General features: G+C 41.0%; 1 protein-coding gene across 2 annotated transcripts in view; it reads left to right on the top strand.

The window, feature by feature from the left end:
• The first annotated feature begins 11,372 nt into the window (after positions 1 to 11,372).
• EGFLAM (EGF like, fibronectin type III and laminin G domains) overlaps positions 11,373 to 24,261 on the top strand; it is an 84,610-nt gene continuing 71,721 nt past the window's right edge. For both annotated transcript variants that reach the window (XM_071580157.1, XM_071580158.1), the window contains exon 1: positions 11,373 to 11,637. In XM_071580157.1, coding sequence (XP_071436258.1) covers positions 11,481 to 11,637 — 157 coding nt within the window. In that variant the 5' untranslated portion in view covers positions 11,373 to 11,480. The remainder of the gene's footprint in view (positions 11,638 to 24,261) is intronic.

Below are 24,261 nucleotides of genomic sequence, written 5' to 3' on the forward strand. Positions count from 1 at the left end.
ACCAGTGTAGTTTGGAGACCTTCATACTGTTTGGAAGCTGGATACAAAGTCCTACAGATGTACATAAATCAAAATATAAAGCGAAGATTCCCAACTGCAGCAGGTGCCCTTTCTGCTTTGAGTTCAACTGCAGTAGGAACAGAGTGGTTGCAGCTTCATGTAGCCTCATACATAGGGATGTTGAAAATTATGCCAGAACAGCTCAACATTCACCTCACAAGTGCAAAATCCACTAAAGTTGCTAAAAGGCTTTCTGCTGACTTTACCAGCTTTGGTTCCAGTCCAGTAAGGCAATTGTATTGATAAGCTTTGCAGAACTGTGTGCTCTAAATTACAAATGAAGTGTGTTTTTTATATGAGATCAATAGTAACAAATGCTAAATCAGATAAATTAGGAATTCATATTCAAATTACGAACTGAATACACCTTTCTGTTCACTTTCTTTGAGGGAAAATAAATCGGTACATCCATGGCAAGAGGACAGCTGGCCACACATAACTTTGAGTCCAAAACACTGCCTCACAGTGACTTCACCTCTGTACCTGGGTCGCCTTCCATCTCAGCAGTGGATAGCAGAGAAGCAAAGGGCAATGTGGTCTGCATTGAAACTAGGATGGTGATTTTAGGAAAACAAGCTTAAGATGGACAGCGATGCAGGAACATACTGTGCTACACTACACTCACCTTGCAATGACAGGACTGCTGAGTGGAAATGCATGTCAAAACGGCCTTGGCATTAGATAACTGTGCTGGAAACCATCAGCCCTTGAATTTCAAAGTCAAAGGAAATCGAGGTGCATAAACAGGCCAGAGGGCAGCACAACTGACCAATATTTGTAGTTTTAAATAGACTAACATCATTATCACATGTGATGTGAACATACAGCTACCCTGCACAGAAACCATTGGGCACCTTTAGAACTGTATTCCGTTGAATACAGCAATGAAATGGTACCTTCAGCTCCTGAAACAGTGTTATAGATCAGCACCATTTTCCTTGTACTGTCTTGCAACATGACAAGACATTTGAGACCTGAAGCATGAATTCACAACAAAGTCATTATGAATATAAGAAAAGCTGGATGATGACATTTCCTGGTCCATAAAATCTGCTGCTCTGTGACTCCTCAAAAGCTCATTTGATGCTCCTGGGGAAACAAAGAATCTCCCAGCTCCCTTATATTAACAGTCTGGACAGTTCCTGTGCCAGTGGCTGCTACCAAACAATCACCCTTAGTAGGCACAGATGAACTTATCCTTCAAGAATTTCAAGAAACCTAGATATTAACTTACAGGTGAAGCAAAAGGAAATTGCTATATAGTTTAAAACACTTTTAAGCCCACAAAATAAGAATCATGGTTTTGTGATAAAATTACTACCTCACTAACCTAAAAAATTCATATCTATACAAGCAGGAGGTTTTTCTGATTATAAGAGGTAAGATCATATCAAGTGAGGTTTATGAAATAAATATAATATCTTTCTTGTGTTTTCTTGGTCAAAAAATCAAAAAGTTAAAGATTTCACAACTTAATCATCATATAATCCTATCTGGTGCTGTCAGTGCCTTTATAGTTTATTGGCTGAACCTTGCTACCAGCTATTTTTAAATAAGTATTGTTACTCTGTTAGGGGAAACTGCTTTTAAAGGTCTCTTAAAAATATATATGATTTTCAAAAGCTTCTTATAGGCTCATCAAGCTGAAGACAGCTGAAATTAACTCTGGATTATTCTCTCTGTGTTTCAAGACAGTGGCAAGTGAAGTTTTCAGTGATCTTTGGAAAGAGAAAGAGAAGGAACATCTTATAAGAATCAGTGCACAAAATTAGTTGGAAACCCCTTATCTTTTACATTCATGCAAACTGGAGGACCATGTGATACCTACCAGTGGATTTTTTAATGTCATATCCCAGAGGTGAACCAGTATGTGATGATATATCCAGGGTGATGTGTTCAAAAACCCAGACTTCAGGAAAATAACGGCTCCTACAAGGTGTGTGGTGCTCATTCAGCAGTTTTCTCCTTGATCCTCTGACTGGGAAAGAAAAATTCAACTTCTTAAAACTTTTGCTTTTTCCTCCAGAGCTTGTAGTTCCCTAGGGAGGGAGCAGAAGAGACTGACAGAGTGAAAGTGAACTAGCAGTTCTTATAGTCTTCCACTGCTTCAATGGCCTTCCCAGAAATGCAATTTCTTCTGCAAATGTCTCCTTTTCTGCTCTTCTCTGCAAATAAGGAGGGTGGTGAAATGCACTGATTCCCAGTGAATCTGGAAATGCATGGGGGCACAATGAATAGGTATTAGTGAGTAAAACAAATGAAGCTGCATATGGTTGTCCTCCTTGTCACTTACTTCACAGGAGTGTCATCAGCATAAGGGTGAAGTGATAAAATTGGAGCAATATTCACTTCTTCTCTTGCAAAGATTAATAAGAATCTGTTGTAGTTTTGATGTAAATTCTCTCCCAGCCAGTAACTCCCCATGCCATTAGTCAACAAAATAAGTAGTTAACTACTACCAATTCCTTCTTGATCGTTTTGGGTGGGGGAGACTGGGGAAAAATGTGATGGGAAACGGGCTTGGACTGTCTCTTTTGTTCTTGGGGACTACACACGACTCTGGCGGTATGTGTGTGCTGCTGTGGGAGAGAAGCCGTTGCTGCTGCTCCTTGCTGCTACTGTGGAGTAAGCCAGTTTTTCCCCTGCCACTGCCGTTGCTCCTGGTTTTGGCATTGGGGTCCTGGTCTCTGCTCCAGTCCCACCGCTGCCTGCAGTGTCGTGGCCTGCCCACCGGGGCTGCAGCAGCGACCTGGGAGAGAGAAGTCGCAGCTACTTTCTGGGACACGCTGCGGTTCTCCGTTTTCCAGTTTTCCTCTTTGTTTGGGACAAGGGACACAGAGGAAGAGACAGTATTCATCTGAGTGCTCACTGCTCGTCTGTCTCGCTGGAGGACTGGGAGCTCACCCTGCAGCCAGCCGGGCTGTGACACAGACATTGCCCATAAGTATAACTTTTCTCCAGGAGGAAACCTGCTTGGTTTGGGGGTTGTTGTGTTTCGGGTTTTTTTGTGTTGGGGAAGCAGTTTGCTCTGGTCTGTTTACAGTTATATCTATACCTACACACACACACACACATATATCTATATATTTATATATCTATATATCTATATATCAGTTAAGAACAGTTATCCTTCTTATATCCATTTTCTGATTAAAGTTCCTTTTCTTAAATTTGATGAAGAGTGATGTAATTATTGTGGAGGAATCCCCTCCCCCGTTTGTGGGTAAACTTCCCCTCAAAACTAAGACAGAATCACATTCCTTCTGCACACAGAGCAGAAACAGACTCTACTGTATGGGTACCTCTTCCAACAGAATTGGAGTTAACAGTAAATTCGTAAAAGCCATGAATTGTGGTATTTTCATGTTTCCACAGAATTCATTCCCTCTCCCCCTTATCCATTTTAAATAAAATATACAAAGATGCACGGAATTCACTGTAAAATCTTGATGGTTCTTTGTGATCCATGTCTTCCTTCCTCATTCTTTTCTCAATAACTTGAAAGAAGGGACAGAGGTCTCAGCAAGTTTGCTGACAACATAAAGCTGGGAGGAGTGTTGTGCAGCCCTTCAGAAGGACCTCAGTGTCTTAGACAGATGGGCAAAGAACTATCTGAAGTTCAACAAGGGCAAACAGAGGGTCCTGCACTGGGCAAGAAATAAGACCAGGCACTGTTACAGGCTGGGGACTAACCTGCTGGGAAGCAGCTCTGTGGAGGAGGACCTGGGACATGAGCCAGCAGTGTGCCCTTTTGGCCAAGAAGGCCAGTGGGGTTCATCAGGAAGACTTTTGCCAGCAGGTCAGGGGAGGTGATCCTGCACCTCTGCTCAGCCCTGGTGAGGCCTCATCTGGAATTTCTGTCCAGTTCTGGGCTCCTCAGCACAAGAGAGACATGGAGCTCCCACAGCAGGTCCAGCAGAGGGCAAAAAAGATGATTTAAGGGAATGGAGCATCTCTCTTATGAGGAAAGGCTGATAGAGCTCATTCCCTTTAGCCTCAATAAGAGATGACTGAGAGGTCACATTATCAACGTTTATAAAGGACCTGAGGAAGCAGTGCCAAGAGGATGGATGAGACTCTTTGTCAATAGACAAGAGACAATGGGCAGAAACTGATACATAGGAAATTCCATCTGAATGCAAGGAAGAACTTCTTTACTGTGTAGGTGACTGTATTGAAACAGGCTGCCAGAGACAGATGACAGGGTGGAAAGAAGATACATGTTATATTAAATAGAAGAATAATGAAAGACAATCTTAAAATTCACATTTTTTTGAGAGCAGCAGAAGGACTGAAATGGGAAAACAGAAATGAAGATGGTGCCCTGAACTCCTCAAACATCTGTGGATCATTCATTTTTCTTTATAGCATCATAAACACAAAAGACAGAAAAAAACAAACCTATACATAATTTTCACAACACCTCCCACACTTACAAATAATAAATATGTAATATTTGGTGCAAGTAAACTTTATGAGTGTCTAAAGAAACTCTTGTGTTTGTAAAGGAGCTCATTTCTTTCTTCTGCTGCTCTTCATTAAATTTAACACAGGTCCAAGAATGTGCTCCATTAAATCACCAGGAATAAGACTGGAAATTATTGACCTATCTGAGATGAAAAGGTGAGAGAGATGTATAACAACATGCTTTAATTCTTAGGTGAGAACTTTTTGGAATTTTGGTCTTTGTGCTTTTGCTGTTTCTTTGTGAGCTGAAAAATGGACAATATAAGGAAATCTCTGATTTCAAAACAATGCTTTTCCCAGCTTACCAAGACACAGACAAAGAAGTTAAAAGGAGAAGGAAAACAAAACTATTAAAAATGGAACCTACAGATCCACACACAAGTCTGATAGAAAGAATAACTCAATAGCTTTCTCATAAACAACAAGGGTAAGGTTTGGCTCTTAAAATCTACCACTCATGTTGCTAGACCTATTAACAAGTGGCTCCTTGTTCTTGCGAATCTTCCCATCTTGAAGTTAAATATATTCACGTTGAGTGGTGTTTGGAGATTGCCTTGGACATTCGTAGAACACTGGCACCCAAATCTGTGACCAAAAAACTGTCAAATTATTTGGTATACAAGTAAGAAAAAGTACTATTTACAAAAAGAAGTATGTAGGATTAAACTTTAGAATTTGAACACATAGACGACAGCATCTGTTTTGGAGTGTTGGAATAAATGAATGATTGTGCTCACTGCTAATCACATTTATTTTAAATTTTAAACAAAGTAATATTGTTGGCCCACAAATAGAACATCAAATGTTTATTCAGTATAATCCTATTGTTTTAATACTGTATGTAATATATACTATATACCAGTTCAGCACCTTAGTTCTTACTTATAAATATATTGTAAAATGTCATTCTGTGACTAATAAAAACTTATAATGTGTTAGGAATAAGCATTTTAAAACATGATGTTATATTAAAAGTTGCATAAAAAAAAAGTGAGGGAGGCCAAAAGGGAGAGACAATGAGGAATGTAGTGGTTTACTCTGGCCAGGTGACTGTGGGCTGTGGCTGCTATTTTTCTGGTTGCTCATCATCTTCCCATTCCTGCTTTGGTCCTCAGCATTTACTTGTTCCATGCTCAAAATCTGGGCATGACAAGGATTTCCATGTTATCTATTTGTCTCTGTGTGTAGAACTACTAGTCTTGACAGGATTTTGCAAGTCCTAGTAGAGTACAAGTAACCAGTGACTTGCAATTAATAAAACCAGCCTGAAATGTAATAGAAGGCAAAGAGATGGAGAGACCAAAAAATAGCCTGGAATATAGCAGGAAGCAGGGAAGTTAGGAGGCAGAGCTGACAGCATAAACAACGAAGGTTGTCAAAACTCTCATGCAGATGTGGTCAGTAGAGGCCCTTGTAGCACAGTTATTCCCTGCAGATGCTTGTATGTGTGGCCTTTCTGGCTATGCTAAAGCAATCCATGTGGGAGACAACGGTGGACAGAAAGAATCTGAGGCCTTAGCAAGTGTGATGGACTTAAAACAATCAGTTTGGGTAAAAAATATATGGAAAATCTGAATTTATGCGACAAGAGGAAACTGATGCTGCTTTGTTTGGTTTTGTTTTTTCAGCACTTAATATGTGTAAATGGGTAGTATGCCTCTGACGTATAGTTGTTTCTGTATTAAAATATGAGTAAATGGCAGGCAGAAATTGTTTTGTGTTTCTTCCCCCAGATGAATTAAATCAAGGTTCCATAGACTGTCTGATGGAAAACAGAGACAGCAAGAGCCTTGAAGGCTCAGTTCAGACCCAGATCTAATATAAGGAGATGGTGTCAGAAGTTAAGAACCTAATAGGATAAACTCATCCCTTCACTGTGTTTCCTAATAATATCCTAGGGAAGAAACCCTACCAACTCTTGAGGGAAACTAGAGTTTCCATGACTCTTATTTCTTGAATTTGTTGGGCAGCCTGAACTTCCTTCCTGACTTATTCAGATGTATGCTGGCCTTAGGGTATAAGGTCTATTCAAGACATTCAGTTAAGCCAGAGGAAAACAATGTACACAGAAGAGCTATGGCTTTAGGTAACATATAGCATATTGTCAATGCACTCCATGCACATTTACAGCATTTTGTAAGTGATAAATGAAATACTAAATGTAAACAGCTATTATATTGCAAGGTAATTAATTATTTGGTTTGTTGGGGTTTTTTACAAGTTAGACAATTATTTATTATAATGATCAGTAGAACCAACAAATGCATACATTCACGAAACATCAGTTTCCTCTAACTAAATTATAATAAGATACAAATTACTGTGATTTGTTCGGTCTTGCTATAAAATTAAATGTGACCTGCTAAATAAAGCTTGCTGATTTTAACTGATAATACATTTGTGACGTTTGTGTCTGAAAACTAGTGAGCAGTCATGCTTCTATTTTCCATAAATTTATGAAGTTACTAAAGTCAATAAAAAGATTCTCACTTCTATGTAATTCCATCTATCATATATATAGGTTGGTATAACTCATAGTCAGTATCTGATGTTGGAATTAATACCAGGATGGTAAAATAGGTAAGAATGACCTTGACATACTAAAAGGACCTTAGTAGACCAAGAGTTTGTGCTCTTCCTTCAAGAGGAATACATAAAAAATTCCCAATAAAAATCTGTAGTAGATCATGAACAAACTGACACAGAGCTATATATTCTGGTTTTGGTTTTTTAAAAAATGGTAAATAATTTAAAAAACGGGGGTCAGAACATAAAAATTTTTGAGGCTTTAGTTAATGAGAAAAAAATCCATTCTTCATAATTATGAAAATCTACAGATTCCTGATCTCTTAAAGTGTCCCAACAGTCATCATTAAAAGAACTATAGAGATGTAAAATATTCCATTTCAATATAGATGTCTACATTTTTATACTTCTACCTCAAAAGACCTCTTCACTGCTTTTCTTTTTTTAAGTCCTATTCTGAAGTAAATGTGTCCACATATGGAGCAACTCTGGAAAATGTTATAAATTTACATGCCTCTTTCAAGTGAAGACAAGCCCCAAGGCAAAGATGTGGCATTTTTTACTCCCATGAATCACAGTGGAAAAGCCTGCTAACCTCACTGGCCCGACTCCTATGCTCTCCAGTCTCTCCATCTGCTCACTTGACTGCCCACAGAGAAAGGTTTCCTTACTTTTACTTAATACCTTTGGGGTACACATCCTGTTTTAGGTCCTTCCACAGCAAACTGCTTCCTCAGTAATTTATTGTAAAATCAAGTGTTGAAAATAAATGAAGGGATCTATTTCTAACTATGAATGAGTAATGGTTTAGGTATCTTCTTTGTTTCTTCAAGAGTCCTGATGTGCTAGCTTTGAAATTTACGCCCAAAATATTACACTAGACCTCCAAAACCCAAAAGGGAGGTTATGGCCATGCTTAAACATTTGGTACTTTATATCTGCTTCTATCCTTTTAAAGAAAAGAGGTGGCTCTTGATTTCAACACTTGCAAATCACACATGGTATAAAAGGGTAAAGCAGTTGCAAGCTGAACCAAGCCAACCCTTCTGGATATAGAGCTTTATAAGGGGTCTGGGTACACAGAATTACAAGGCAGTGTTTATCCTGCCTTCCCAGGACATCATTCCTTGCATTCTTATTGCTGTATGCACACATGTTGCCTCTTAGAGAAGAGACATGAGGGAAAAATTCTGTGCTCTGTATTGTATCCCTTTGCTTCCCAGAGTAGGAAACTATGTGGACCGGAGTCTGATTCCCTCCTATTGCTACAGAGTGAGACAAAGGATGGAATATTTGACCCAAACACAGGTCTGATATATCCAAATTCATGTGCTGGCTTAGTTAGCATCTTCCCTGATGAAGCACATTCAGCAGATAGTGACAGAAAACTGTCTCCACCACCACTAGACTCTGGGTTTCTGGAGTTTCAAAAGTTTGTGTCTCCATCCTTATCAACAACTCTTTACAATCACTGATGAACCAGGCATGCAGTAGATAGTTTACGCATCTATGTATTCTCAATGGAAGATAAAAAATCTCATCATTAGCACAGAGATGGCTTTGAGGCTGAATCCAATCACAGACCACTGATGGAAGCCAAATGGAGACAAAACAAGTTTCAGGTGAGGACAGGGAGAAGCAACTGGATGAATATGCAGGCATGGTGTCTCATTAGTAACTGTGCTTCTCTGGCTCAGCAGAGTCCTCCATGATAAAGGTAACTTTTTCATCTGTAAAAGGATGGTATATCTCACAAGCTACTCTGGTACTGGCACATTAATCCCTGCCAGAACTCAGCACTGTCAGAAGTACATAGCACATTCCACTCATCTTCCATCTAGATCAATGAACAGCAAGGGATATATTTATTAAACCTAATTCTAAGTTTTTATTCTAGCTCCTCCACTAAAATGCTTCTCCTGCTGGAGAGAGGTTGCAATAACAAATGTGTGCCAAACATTACTAATTTTAATTTGTATACTGCTGGAAGACAACAGGGACTATGCCAATGAGGAGCACGTAAAAATCCTACCAGTGGAAAAGCCACTGGGATTCATGCTGGTTTTTAGAAGGAATTGAATGAGCTTGTAGGGGATTGCTATTGTTGGTAGGATTTTCAAGAAGAGCACCTCTCCATACATCCAGAACTAAATATCCCTCTTCATTATAGCAAAAGGCAAGTTTCCAACTTGCATGGCTGCAGAGATAATCTCCCAAAACTGTAATTAAAATTAAAAAATCTGACTGAATTGTATAACTGCTGGAAACTCAGTGATATCAACTATGGTGATCCAATCAGTTTGGCCTCAATATGTCCGACTTAATCAGAGAGTAGTTTTGGTAGATAGGCATTTGTGAGAAGAAAAAGTAGAGCGGCCAATATGAGTACTACCAGAAAAGAAAGTCAGAGGAAAGAAGATGGAGATAAAGGTGTGAAACAATGAAGTGATCAAGTAAAAAAGAAAAGCAGAAATAGTAGTGTATTTAATGACAGGGCACTGTACAAATCACAATTACTTTAAGTGCATATAGAGGAGAGACTTTGCTTTTCTCCACCCTTGGCTGTGATCTGTCTGCCATTTTTACTGACTGGGACTGAGAGAGCAGTCCCATGTGACTTTTGGGCAAATATGGAGTCCAGAGTTCATTCTCTGCCCTGTAAACTGCAGCTTCACGTTGCACCTCAGTTCCTCACCCCACCAGGAGTTCCTGCCGTGAGTCCCGCACTTCTCCTACATGTACTGCAATTCTTCCTCTCTGCAAAGGCAGATTGATAAGGGTGTGACAAAGACACACCACTGGCATCCCAATTATGCTAAGGAAGTTACTCCTCATCTGTAATTCCTGCAGCCTCCAGCATACTCTCCTGGCAGTGATCACTGAAACTTGCATGCTGCCCTTACTAAGGCCAGGTGTCTGTCTCCTTTTCTTGTCCCTGAGGTAAGCAAGGATCGTCCTCTCCACTGTTTCCTGTGAGGACTTTGATTCTCCTCTCCAGCATCTTCATGAGGCACTTAGAGTGCTTTAACACATTATGGCTCCAACTCTCTTCCTCTGATCTTCTGTTCAAAAGGGCTTAATTATCATTTCCTTGTCTTCTCTCGTACCCTGAAAGGTTACAGATTTCCTTATTTCCTACATCAGCATTGTTCCCATAGAAAGACAGCTTTTCTTCTGACCTCTTCCTGGTTTTTCTCCACATGCCATAAAATTACAGCCTGGAATTCATTGAACAGAATATCAGAGTTATGAATTCAAAAAGAGACTGTATAAGCATACATAATTTATATGGACATCAAACCCATTGAAAGTTATCAAAGTAAACACTAATATAAACAAGTGAAGCTGATTGCCAATCCAAAGCCTGCACAAACCCTCAGGACATAACAACTCTGGTGTTTCAGGGTTTATACTGATCTCTAACTAGCCAAGCTTAGGATGAGACCTGAAGCAGAGGGCCGATAATCTCATGTCTGATAGAATTAAGTTTCTTGTACTCATCTCTGTCTGTTATATTTCAAAGATGGGATACTAGACCAAATGGATTTTGTCTTTTGTCCCACTAATGCTATATTGCTCTGAAAGGAAGCTTTGGACTTCCTGCTAATCTCTGGTGTTTTTTTGGGTTTTGGTTTTTTTTTGGGGGGGGGCTTGGGGTGGGTGTTCAAATCCCAGAGCTCCCCCTTGCCTTGCCCCCCCGCTGCCCCTCCCCCACCCCCCCATCCCCTCTAATCTTCATAGGGATTTCTATATTAGTCTGAGTGGCTGGATAGGTCTCAGCCCCCATCTGGGGAGATTAAACTTAATTTATCCTCTTAATTCAGCAACAACTTCCTCACCAAATCATCTTCCTAGCTTCGCCTTCGTCCCAGAGCTTGGCTAGTACTTCAGCCCCGTACAGCTTGGGGGAAAAAAGGGAAGAAACCTATGTCAAAGCCGATTCTCCGTGGGGAGGGGAGTAGCCGAGTTGGGGTCCCGCAGGGCGAGACGGGGCCGAGGACATCCCCCGGGCAGGCGGAGGGCAGGGATGAGCAGGGGTCCCCGCTGAGGAGGGGGTGACACACCACTCCACGGTATCCAGGGGTGGTTCCTGAGCGTCCCCCCGCAGCAGGGCCGGCCAGCCGGAGGTCTCCGCCGGCATGGGGGTCTCCTGGCAGGGAATGCCTTGACCCCTCCAGCGGGACTGGGCCAGGCGAGCCGGTGCGGCGGCGCCCCGCGGGGGAGGTGCCGAGCCGTGGCCCGCGCCAGGCGGTGATAATCCCATCAAAGGGCCGGACCCAGCCTCCTCCCCCCTTCCCTTTCCGTCCCTCCCCGGCGCGGGTACCAGCCCCGCGCTCCGCTGTGCTCCGCGCCGGGCCCGGCTGCGCTGCACTCCCCGCTGCCGCCCGGAGGGTACGCGGCGGCGGCGGTGCCCCTCGCCCGCAGCTATGGCCCCCAGCACCCCGCTCGGGCGCGGGGACGCGGCGCACATGGAGGTGCCGGGCGGCTGTCACCGCCGCTGCCACTGCCTCGCCTTGCTGCTGCTCCTGGCTTCGTGCATCGGGTGCGCGGCGGCGCCGCGCAGGAACATCCCCCGCCGGCAAGGTAGGGCGGGCGGCAGCGCCAGACGTGGGGTGCCCGCCCCGCGCCGCGCTTACACCGGCAAAGCTCCGCGTCCCATTAACACTGAGGCTGCCCCGGGCCGGGGACAGCCTGCAGCGGGGCGGGCGGGCAGCGCTGTCGGGGCTGTGCCTGGTCGGGCCGCCGGGCTCCGTCTGGGGTAGCGCGTCCGTGAGTGGGTGCCCGGCGGGGCGTCCGCCGCTCCACGCCTTCCCCGGTGAGCCCCTGCCGTGTACTCCCACGGGGAGAAGAGGATGCCCAGGTAGTGGCAGGGACCGTGGCACTGGGAGCCGGGAAGCTGCGGAATCGGTGTACGATCCACTTCCTACGGCATCTTGCTCCCACTGCCTATAGGTTCAGTGAAGTTGCAGACCAGGACCAGACTGCAACTGGTGCAGATGGACTTGGCTAAGATTTTGTCCGTTTTTACCTGGATTCAGTGGTTTACGGTGCGTGAGCAGTTAGGAGCCAGGTGAACGACTGAGCCAGAGAGGTGATCTGTGAGTAAGGCTGGGCTCTGGCTGTGACATGTGTGTGGCAGCGAATAACGTAAAATGCAGACTAGTAAATGTGAAAGGAAATTAGTAGAGAAGCCATGATTTTGTCCAAAAATGTAGTGTGCTAAGCATGATGTGGTCCTGATCCTGCTTCTGGCTGAACATTACCTGTGTCCTGCGGGAGAGTTCCCACGGCTGTTGATCAAGGAGATTGTTCGTGTTCCTTTTAGCGGTTGACAGTTAAAACTCGGAGTCTGAGCAGCTTTTACAGCCCTTTTACCGTCTGCAGTGTATGAGAAACCAAAATGTAAACAGTGAGATGGGACACAGTACATTATGAAGTTTGACATTCTGCGTTCTTGAAAAATTGTGGTGCTAAGAGAAGATAACTATGTCTGAGATCATCTCAAACACTGGGACTATCCTGGAATCTTTGAGTCCAGCTGCGACTTTTGTCACTGAGTACACTGGGATCGGTTGAATTGAAAATGTAACAAGTTTAGTAAGTTCTGCCTCAGCTCACAAAGTGTTTGTATCTTCAGATCCCTTTTATCTTTATTTCACAGTGTTTAAAGATTTATATTGTGGGTTTTTAGAGTCATTTTTGTGTGTTCTCTAGCTCATGTGAGAAAAAAACAAATGCCTGCTGGAAGCTTAATGCTTAAATACAGCCTGAGCTTAAACCCCTTACTGGACAGATGGCTAATTTTACTGGTCTGACCTTGTCTCTTAGGGATCTAGTCCCATGATCCTTGGTTGTCATAATAGCTACCATTAAGTACTTGAGGAAATTAGGCAGACAGTCATTGTGAATGAGATCATTAGTAGCTCGTGTTAAAAATACTGGATATGTGAAACTGGGGCTGGAAATGTATAGATATTTTTAAATAATCTCTACTGTAACGTATTGGTGTACTTGTTTCCCCTAGTCACAGCAGAATGACAGACGTGGGGAAAATGAATTTCAGTGCATTAAATTAAAACAGTTTAAAGCTTGGAAACTAATTGTAGTATTGTGGAGGAGATGAATTAATATGCTAATATTGTGTTTACTTTTGTTAGTACACATGTTAGGTTCATTTTTTTATAATATTTCAGGTTCACTGATTCAATAATTTCTTTTTTACTTCTTTTTCTGAATAAGAAGTAATGAGTTTTATTGGGAATATTTTGTCACAATCTGTTCAAACATTTGAATATCCACTTGTAGCAAGATTTGAAGAGGGAAATCCCCCAGACAGTTTGTGTGATTTAAATTACATCTGCATTCTGCCAAGGGCTATTGTAATTGCAGACTTCTGAGTACTCCATGGCTGGGTCCTTACTGTGAAATGTTGCTCTCAAAACACTGAGAACAGGTGTAGTTCCAGGTAACTTACATCTCTTCCTTGTTCTGCAGCATATCACATGCTGGGCAATTAAGAGTGCAAAAGAGCTATCATTTACTCACACATCTAGAATCACACATTCAGTAGGTAAAGAAGACATAGTAACAAGTTCATTGAAGAGTTTTTTTTCTATTTGCCCTTTTAATAGCAATAGAAGGGAGACTTGTACAGGAATTGTAACTGAGGTCAAAGTTAAAGTTTGTATCAAGAGAGAAGTCATAGAACCAGTTCATCTTCAATAACAGGAACTGACTGGGAGGTCCTGTGGGTTGAAAGAAAAAAGATAGCACAATGCATCTCCATTTTCCCCAAGTTTTAGCTTGGGGTTCAGCTTGCAAAGATCAATTTTGTAATCCCAAGAAAGCAGCAGATTGAGAAATCTGTTTGTGAAGTTCAAAATATACAGTAAAATGATCACAAATGCAACTTCTTAAATTAATTTTCAGAAAAAAAGGCTATCATGGTCAAATATGAAAAAATCCTGATGGCTGCTAAACTCATTTGAACATTTATTTACAGTTACGTAATACATTTGCTGGAGACAAGGAAACAGGATGACTGACTCCATGGGAAGGGTTTAAAACAAACCCTTAGACACTGTGTGGTGAAGAGCATAGTTGGTATCAGATTAGCCTGGAATTCTCTGTATCTTATATTCCCAGCATTCTTACTGCTGCTTTCTCATTATTATCTTGTTTTTGTCTCATGCAAATATACAGGTTTTTGCCATTTCTGTTTCAACTGGTTGAAGATTAGAGAGCCTAAAACTAGCCCCCAATGTGTTACACTGCTACTAGTATAAACACAATAATACTGAATTTTAATGGTTCTATGATTTTAGACAATTATAGGGAAAAGAGATGACCAGTTAGCTGATTTCTACTGGATGTTCATGATATGAAGTTATTGAACTATATTGCATTGATGCTTTTTTAGTAACAGAGTATAAAGTTCCAACGCCCTGTAGAATAATAGAACTGTTAAGTTGGTCTGCACGGAGGATAAAAATAATCATATCTGATGCTTAGGAATGCTTCTTGGTTTATATATATATTATGCTTGCCAGCTAATATAAACAAAGATTTGGCTTGTATCTATTTCCCAGATGTCCATAGCAGCAGACATCACTGGCTTTGTGTGTAAATGCCGGAGGAATCAGGCTGATTAAATCTGAAGACTTTACAAGAGAATAGCACTGAATATCAGGGCCAGATTTGAAAATAGCACAGTTCTTCGGTCAGCACCACAGTGAATGATTTTTATTTTTTTCCAAAAAGCTTGGCACTGCAATACTCGAATTCTTTATAAAGTATAACTACAATAAAAGCTGTTGGATATAGAACACTTTTGAAAGTCTAGCCATATTTAGGTATCAAAACAGGTCAAACTGCCTTGAAATCAGGTCTACAGATATGGAAAATGTAGCATTCTTTGGGAAAGAAGGTACTTCTTAAAATAATAGAATCCCACATGTAAATCATGCAAAGGTAAGATTGATTTGCTGCTGAATCTGAAGTGTCTGAGAAGAGGAATGAGTCTGAAGCTGAACAATTCCTAATGTGAGGGGTGCAGAACTGTCAGAGGTAGTGCATATCCGTGAACTAAAACTAATAAAGAAGATGTGAATAATTTATTTTAGGGAAGAATAATATCAATCTTTTATTGTTTCAGAAATGTCTGATGTCTTCAAGACCAACAAAATCAACAAGGCACTAATTATATATGTACTTGTTGTTTGTCACATTCGGATTTAAGTTGATCTCAACATTATATGTCATTCACATTTTGAGTGGACTTGCACTTGTACCTCTAGAGTCTGTACTATGGTGAATCCTGCTGGCTGATCAGTGGCATCACTACCTCATGTGGGCATGAGCATTCCTCTAATGCTGTCCAGAGCAGCAACGGGAATGCGGTGAATTAGTTCACATAAGCATGTGACTTTGGATGTCACCGTTAATCACTCATTTTGAAGTATGTTTTCTGATTTTAGTTAGTCTCACTCGCGGCAAAATGACTGGTGTCCTTTCCATCCTGGAATCACTATCTTTCTCTGTAAAACAAAACTTTTGCTAAATGTTTTTCTTGGGCGTCATTTTGCCAGTGAGACATCTAAAATGACTATTCAGATTTTCGCTACTGTTCAGAAAGGTAAAATTGGACTAGACATTTAAAATATTGGTGAATTATAACTATACCAGATACTAGGGTTCCCAGTGATGCTTTGGAGAGGAGTGTATTTTTTGGAATTAAGGCATTAGAGTGATCCTTGTGAAATCTTTCTGCCCTGAGGCTGCCACAGACTGTCTTTAAGGGTTTGCCAGTCCTCCTGAGGCCAGATTTTAATTTTTAAAAATGTGTTTAGAATGGTTTTATGGTTTTATTCTTTTCCAACCATGACACCTTGGACACCAATAAGACTTTTGTACAGTGCTTACTTTAGCTTTATCCCGATTTTAGTCAGTGTTAACTAGACTTTAACTTAGTGATAACATGCAGGTAAATACCTCCATATCTTCCAGCATGCCTTGCACCAAAAAACGCCCTCTTTGTCTCTGACAGGTACACAGAGACACTGGACTAGATAGAGCACAGCCCTGTGTGCTGTGTACAGCTCATTAGGGTCACATCTACAAATCAGACTCCCCATCTTAAACTCAATAGCTGGGATTAATTTCCTTGTGACATCCTGAGGAGCAGTGGAGTACGTTGTCATAAAATGGAAAATTTCAATGAATGAGTTCCCTTCAGTGCCCCTCAAACTCATTGATTAGCTGAGAGTATACTTGTGAGTTTCCCATTCCTCAGATCATGCTTATATTGGGACTCCAACTTGTACCTGATTCTGTTTACAGTCTGTTTAAAGTGGTCTTATTGAAAATAAAAGTAATTTAAAAAGGGTGACTAATGTTGCTGCTTCATGTCCTCAAAACAGGACTTGGTAGGACTTTTTCACCATGTTTCCATCACAAGGAAGTGAAAGCCTAAAATGGCCATAGAAAGTTTTTGTATTGAAAAGTTATTAAAGGACATTAAAGATGCCTGTAATATAAGTAAATTGCCATGAATAGATCTTTGAAGAGTTTATTATTTCATTATGGAGGGTACAGTTTGGTCATATTTATCAGTGAATGTGCACTGGTGGTCTGTGATCACATAACAAGACTTTCTAAATCACAGGCATACAGGAGACTGTGTTAGCTGTGTGATCTTGAATAAAATTTCCTTATGGTTTTCTGTGCAAACAAATGATCTATCTGAAAAAAAAGGAAAAAAATAACCCACAAACCAAACAAACCTTAAAACCTGCTCTTCATAACTAATTCCCACTGAAAGGAAATACTTTTGGGTAAGGCTAGGCAAGATTTAGTTTCCTTTTATTTTTAGTGAAGGTGCTTATACATGAAAACAAAATTAGTTATTTTGTACAACACGAACATCCAAACCACAACAAAAGATAAACATTATTTCTTCAGACTTTTCAGAGTCACTGAGCTGAGAACAAGCACAGTTGAGTTCATCTTTGAAAGTAACTGCTTCAGGAGGGCATAAGCCACTGAAAATTGTAGGCTTAGTGGGAAAACTTCACCACAGCCAGGTACCTAACTAACCTAGATGATGATATACTGCGTGATGATCCATAAAACTCTGCAGGTAAGAGGTGTGTAGTGTGAAATACGTCAAGTTCAAGCCAATTCTTCTACTGAGGACAGGGCAGCTACAGCCAGGAGTAAAGACTACTGTTGAGGAAAGTCCCTCAGGATACTGGCCTCTAATGAAAGAGGAATCCACGCAATATTGGCACAGAAAGCTGTTTGTTCAAAAAGAAGAGGACAACTGTGGGGCTGTGGGAGAACCCCTTTGTTCTGTTGGTGGCTTGTTGACCCTGTAGTTGGATAGTCAAAATACGTTGGCTTAGTTTTCTTAAAATGATCTCTTATTCAAACATTGCCAGAGTTACCCTGGATAATTTTTAGAGCTAGAAGATATAAACCATATGCAAGTGCTAACATATTCTGAACCTGGCTTTCTGAGTGTATGCCCAAGTAGTGATAGGGTGTGTTTCCACTTAAATATATCAACCTTATAGTTAATGAGCACTTCTACAATAACAGTGCAGATAGCAGACATGTTAAGAAAGTTCTTAAGAGAAGATACTGAGTGGTACTGAGTTTCCTCATGGAGGAAAGTCCATGTCCTTGAAGGGTAGTCAGTCTGATTTAACTCATGCAGAAAGACCTCTGAAACTGGAAGACTACCAAGCCATGTTATTCTTTACACCTCTCTCAATTTTAAAAGCAATTTAAAATTGCTGGCACCTATGAAAATGGTGGTAGAGTCAAATATCAATACCTATGTACATTTGGAATTTGCAGTTTCGATCATCTTTCTAAAATGAGGGAAAATGAGTATCTTGTGAATGTTGGCCATGCTGCTTTTAAACATAGAAGTTGTTCTGATCCTTCTGATGTGTTAGAGGTATTGTTACACATATAAAGTTTCAACTCAAGATTAGCTTTGTGTTGCTGGGCTCATAAAACTGAAAACAATCCTAAGGGCAAAAATTAAACTGCATTTCACTCAAGTGTAACTCTTTCATGCATGAAAAATTTCAACTAGAATATCATTTTAGGAACAAAATCCTTGAACAAAACTTGTCAAATTGCAAATGATGGAAAGTAGGTGTCTAAAACCAAAACTTTTGTGGTTTAATTAGAAGCCAGAATTTGTTACTTGAATTGGAAATGTGAGCTCTCTTTTGTGTTCTGGTTTCTAGACAATTACAGCAGAAGGTAACATGTTTCTGAAACCATGCAAGTGTTTTATGAAGATGACTGTTTACAGAGGTGTTGGCATTGCAGCTGATACTCCAGCCATGAATGGAGAGAAGCTTTCTGCTGGCATTTTTAGTTCTCATTCCCATTTCATGATGTTCTCATTCCCAGGTGAATCCCTTGTCTGCAGGTTGCTACTGTTCTCATCTTAATGAACAGTCATAATGAAAGCACTGTGGTGTGTTGATTTATGGAGCCAAGAACTTTGACTCTCTCCATGTATGTGCAAACCGACTTCCTCAGTAGTGTGAGACAGGTGCCTTCTAGCTATTTACACTTGCCATGTAACATCACAGGATGGAAGAAGAAACCTGCAAAATATAACCATTTTTTTCAGGCACTTCTGGAAAAAGAACAAGACAGCACCTGAAATGGGTTTAAAAGGAGGGAAAGAGTAAACTGTTTCAACCAGCTGGTTCCAAGAGGAGGGCGTGTCATGGATGAGGTAGTCCTGGTAGAGGTTCAGGCCAAAGAGTTGAACTCTGCAGGCTGCAGAAAACAATGTGCCAGTGGAATGGGGAATGCTTTGAGAGGATTAGGGAGCATTAGACACTAGCTTTTTGGACATCATAAATATCTTGTACTATTTTTTAATTAGGTATTTGATCTTTACGCTGTGATATATATTTCCATGTTTCATTGTCTCTTGCAGCAATGAAGGTTTTGTCCTTCCCTGTCATTCTCTCAGCTTTCACATCCTGCTTGCTACTTAATACATACTGGTTTTTAGGATACACAGCCACATCCCCCACCAAATTAGTTCAGGGATTCAGGTTTAAAAAACACATCTATTTCAGTCACTTAGTAGAGACAAAGAATTTTCTCTGTTTTTTACTGATAGTGCTACTGAATGGAAAGACTTGCTGACTGCAGAAGGTACTGAAAATGCCCCATTTCTTATGGAGGAACTGAGTTGGAGAAGAATTTCCTGCTCTTTGGAAGATGCCGGATTTCCTCCCTGACCTGGCCTTCAGCAGCCTCTAATAAAACCTCAGCTGCAACTGAGCAGGCTTCTGTCAGGTTAGGGTCACTGTGCAGCAGCAGCCCTAGTGGACGCACTGTTGCAGCATCCCAAACTCCACTGGGAGGAGTGTTGTCTGGAGGTCGGTGGTGCCTTGTGACAGGACTAGAAGAAATGGGCACAAACTGAAAGCAGAAAATTTAATTTAAACACAAGAAGATACTTTTTTACCGTGAGGGTGACTGAGCATTTACCCATAGATGTGGGGTCTCTGTCCTTGGATATATTCAAATCCCATTAGGGAAAGTCTTGGGCAACCTTCTTCAGCTGAGCCTGCTCTGAGCAGACTTTTGGACTAAGTGATCTCGACAAATGTCTTCCAGCCTCACCCCCTTTGTGTTTTTGCAGAGTGTCATGACAATCTCTTGAAAATGTCTGTTTCAGGTCTCACATTTAGCATCCTTTGAGCTGTCCTGCATCCTGTCATGGATCGAAAACACCAACTGGACAAAGTCTCTGCTTTCTACAGAGAAATGAGTCTTTGCTGGAGTTGAGACGATTGCAAAGATATTTGATGGGAAGTTGCTACCCTTTGTGTTCTGTAGCCATCTGAGGCCTGTGCCAAACCTCAGGGATAACCAACATTCATGTTTGTGATACTTTCTGGTGCATGACCAGATTGTTTTTGTCCATCAACAATGAGCTTCAAAACAATTACTCAGGATTTGGAGTGATTGTGGGAACCGAAGTTGCTGCCTGTCCTCATCCTGCACATTTATTGCTTGTCACATGGATAGCATTGCCCTCTTTAATCTTTTTGCATGTGTGTCTGTAATGCACACGTGGTTGTCCTTTTTTTCTATCTGACCACTTTTCAGGAAGCTCCCCTTAAATTTTGTTTCTTTTACCAAGTAAGCCATTTATTTGAGACCCGTTTTGTTGTGAGTTTCAGCAAGAGAGAAACATGAAGTAGATAAAACAAACAGATTAGGGGACATCAAGGAGAACATTTTTCAAGTATCATGAACAATTTTGCCAAGGTTCCCATAGAAGATAATAAGCTTTGGATAGCAAACATCTGAAAAATACATCCTTAAGCAATACTGGTAGATGGTAAACCAAATTTTTAAGTTATTTATTTGGCATTTTACAGTTTTGGTGGCCTTTTTATTTATATATGTATTTCATCTATGTAATTAAACTGTATTTTTTAATAATAAATACAAACTCTTTCATTTGTGTTTTTCTTATGTTTTGTACCTGTGTTATAAATCAGCAAATTCAGAAGGCTGACTTTGTCCTTATTTTTATAATTTCATTTCAGGACAGTAATAGCCTGCTTAGTAGAGTTTGTTTTCCCCAATAATGCTTAAGACTCACTCATGAACTTTAGGCACTGTGTGATCAACTTTGTTAGGATTTTGCTGTTGCTACTTTCAGTTGTTTTCAGAGTGCCAGGCTTTCTGGAGCTACTCTGGTATTAATGCTTCCTAGCACCTCAGATTCATAGCCCATGAGAGAAAACAGAACAGTGGGGGTTTTTTCTGCTGAAGGAAATGTGTTGAATTTTATTAGATTACTCAAATCAGTGCCAAAGGGAAGGGAGAAACCCTGGGATAGGAAGCTAGAGGGAAATGCCTGCAGGAACAGGGACGGAGGACTGGAGAGGTGGCAAAGTGTGAGACCTTCTCCTTGCCACTGGGGGTGGGCAGCTGCTTTTAGCCGATGGTAGGATGAAACTGCACCTCTGGATGGCAGGGTTTTTCTGCAGGTGCAGAGCTTCCCCTACACTCACCTCAGGCAGCCTGTGCAAACCCACCAGGCTGTCTGGCTGGGAAGATACTGCTTTCTGCTCTCCATCTGCTGAGTGGCTTTTTAAGTGATGGATGCTCACAGTGTAGTCCACGTGTAGAAAAGCATGGAGGGAGATGGGGTTGGAGGCCCTGCCAGGATATGCTGTTGGTGTGCTGGTTCTTAGCAGCCCAACCCACTGATATAGTCTTGCACAGATGTGGTGTCATAGTCTTGCTTGATTTCAGCTACCTTCTAGCACTTCACTTAAACCTCTGAGACACTTTTTAAAAAAGTTATTTGAAAACTGGTAAAGCAGCCAATAAGAAGGCAATGTGTGGGCAGGCAAAGTGCTGCCAGCAGGTAGGGCTAGCTGCAGCCCAGCAGTCATGGACACATCCACAGTGACAAGGCAGGTCAGAGCTCAGCCAGGAAATTCCAAGCCAGAAGAAATGCTGAGCTTTGCATTCAAGCCTGTAGGCTGGAGCAAGGAAAGGGTGAGCCTCAGTGCCATCCTTTCTCCAGGAACCAGGCTACCATTTTCCTCTGCCAGGCCAAGGTGCTGCAGAGATGTCAGGAATTAGGGCAGCCATAAGCCAGCTCTGTGGCTTTGATGGCCAAAGCACAAGCCTGATTTTAGGGGAACGAGCACTAGCTTTTGACTCAGACTTCCAGAAAGGCACCTGAGGTTATGCAGCTGGAGTGTCTTGGTGGGGCTTTTTGCAGACATCTGTACTTTATTTACTCTGGAAGTCAAAAATGCTTCCATTAGGTGAAATATTTCACCAGGTTATCTCGGATGCAGGTACAGTGTATGCAAGTTTGCTCTTGTGTTAGTCAAACTGACCTCTGATTGGTTATTATTAAAAACACAAAACCAAAAGCCTCTAAGAGTAGCCCAGAGATTGCCCCATGTGTTCCTCTTGACAAGGGCAGGACAGGTATAAACTAGACCTTTGCTCAGAGATGTGAAGTTCCCTGCTTTTTATAGCCTTCAGCACCAGGAATTCCATAAAAGTGAGTCCAGTGCATAACCACCCACAACCTGAAGTTTTCTCTCTCTTAATTTTTTTTGTTGGGTTTTTTATGTTTTTGTTTTGTTTTTTGTTTGTTTTGTTTTGTTTTTGAAATAGCAGTTTCTGCTTTTCCTTCTCAATCCTAGAAGTCACAGTGTGCCATGCAGAGCTCCCCTCCTCTCTCCTTCCCTTCTCTGCAGAGTTGGAGCCTTCCCAGGAGCAGAGCTCTGCTCCAAGGAGGATTGTAGGGAGGGAACCAGGGCTACTCACTGCTGCCTTTCTCTTCTGTGATCTGCAGACAAAACGGTAAAAGCTGCAACAAAGTCACCAGTGACTCTGTGCCTGTCTGTTGTTAATGGGATTTGCTGTGTTGAACTGTAGCTTGCGTTCTGAGCTTTGTCTCCTTCATTTCCCTTTCCTAGCCTATAAAACCACTGGTGACCATCACCTCAGATGTACGAGGGGCAGATAACAGATACTATATATGAATCAGGAAAACATCATGTGGCTCCAAGCTTGTTATTATTATAATGTTGAGGACTTCTGTTCATTGTGGGGTTTTTTTATAGTATTTTTAAAGGACTAGAGAAGGCTGAGTTAATCTCTCAAAAGATCTGTGCACTGTGGTCTGGGTCAAAAACAATGATGCCTCTGTAGAGCCATGTTACCTGTGTGCAGGTGATCCAAGGGACTTCCTTTTCTCAGGATCTGATGCAGTGCTAGACAACTCATTCAGAACAATGACTATCAAGATTTCTCCATTTTTTTGCTGGTTTTTATATGTTGATGTTGATGTGGTGCAGAACTAGGAGAGAGTGGCTGAGATTTTCCAGTTTCAAGTCATTGTCCTTTGTAGTTGTTGTGGCTGTGAGATTCTTGCTCTCTTACGTATTGCTGCTGGGCAGTGGATGCTGGAAAGTGCTTCAAAGAAGTTTAAAGATGGCACATTTTTTCAATTTAAAATTTCCTGACCTTTTCAGTTTGTCATGCTGTCTTTTTTCCATTGTGGTGTTTGCATAACCTTGTTCTGTCTGTGAAACGAAGGGAAACAAGGAAAGACCTTATAGCTGTTTACTGTTTTATAAATAGGAATTTAATCAAAATTTCAGTGAGAGTGAGTGGACCATAATATACTTTGGTTCACCTCTAGGAATGGACAAGCTTTTTGTTCTTGAAAGCAGCTATTACAATGATAAAATACTATTTCAATAAAACTCAGTGGTTTTATGAATTGGTGAACATCATTAAATGTTTCAAACAAAAGAAATTCATAGGTATTTATGGAAAATCCTTTGTTCTGAAAACTTCAGTTGAAATTGATTTGAACTATTTTTCATGAGGTTTTTCCTATTGCCTCACGTTGCGATATGTTAGTAGTGACAGCTGGCACTTGATTAACAAATTTCGTGAAACAAAAATATGAGACACATCAACCTGAAAAGTAAGGAGTACTTCAGATGTCTTAACTGTTTCCTAGAGAGATTTAAGAGTGAAATAGTGAAATGCATATCTCCTTTAATTGGCCTGTGACCTGTTAATAGTGGTAGTACAGAAAATGTAGTATAAAGATTTTGGTTTTCCAAACTACTGAAGATGAAGTGAACCATCTGTTTTCCCTTAAATGCATTGCCATACTATTGCATGTGGAGTGTATCAGTGAATTACTTGCATATTATTTCATGATGTATAAGTACCTGTGATTACCTGCGGGCCTTGAAAGAGCAGTTATGTCTAAAAAGAAAAGATAAGATGAAATGCAAAATGTAATTAAAATTCTAAAAGAAAAATGTCCAACACCAATCCTTTTCAATATTCTGTTCATCAGTACTTAAAAAATCCTGTTTTCTGTCACTATTATTTTAATCTAATTTAAATTTAAATGATTTTGAAGTTTACTCTAAAATAGTATTACTAGTAGTACACTGTTGAGCTGTATTCTATTTATCCAGAGCACTTCAGATGTGAAGCTTGTGAATATTAGAAATGTATTTTTTTTGGAGTTGGGTTTCTTTTCTCATAATTGTTCATCACCGTAGTGAGACTTTGGAGTCAGTCCATGAGCGACAGGAAGGAGGAACTTGCCTGTGTCTGCACAAGCAGTTTTCTTGCAGTAGCTGAAGA

Source organism: Pithys albifrons, chromosome Z (assembly GCF_047495875.1).
Source record: "Pithys albifrons albifrons isolate INPA30051 chromosome Z, PitAlb_v1, whole genome shotgun sequence".
Lineage (NCBI taxonomy): Eukaryota > Metazoa > Chordata > Aves > Passeriformes > Thamnophilidae > Pithys > Pithys albifrons.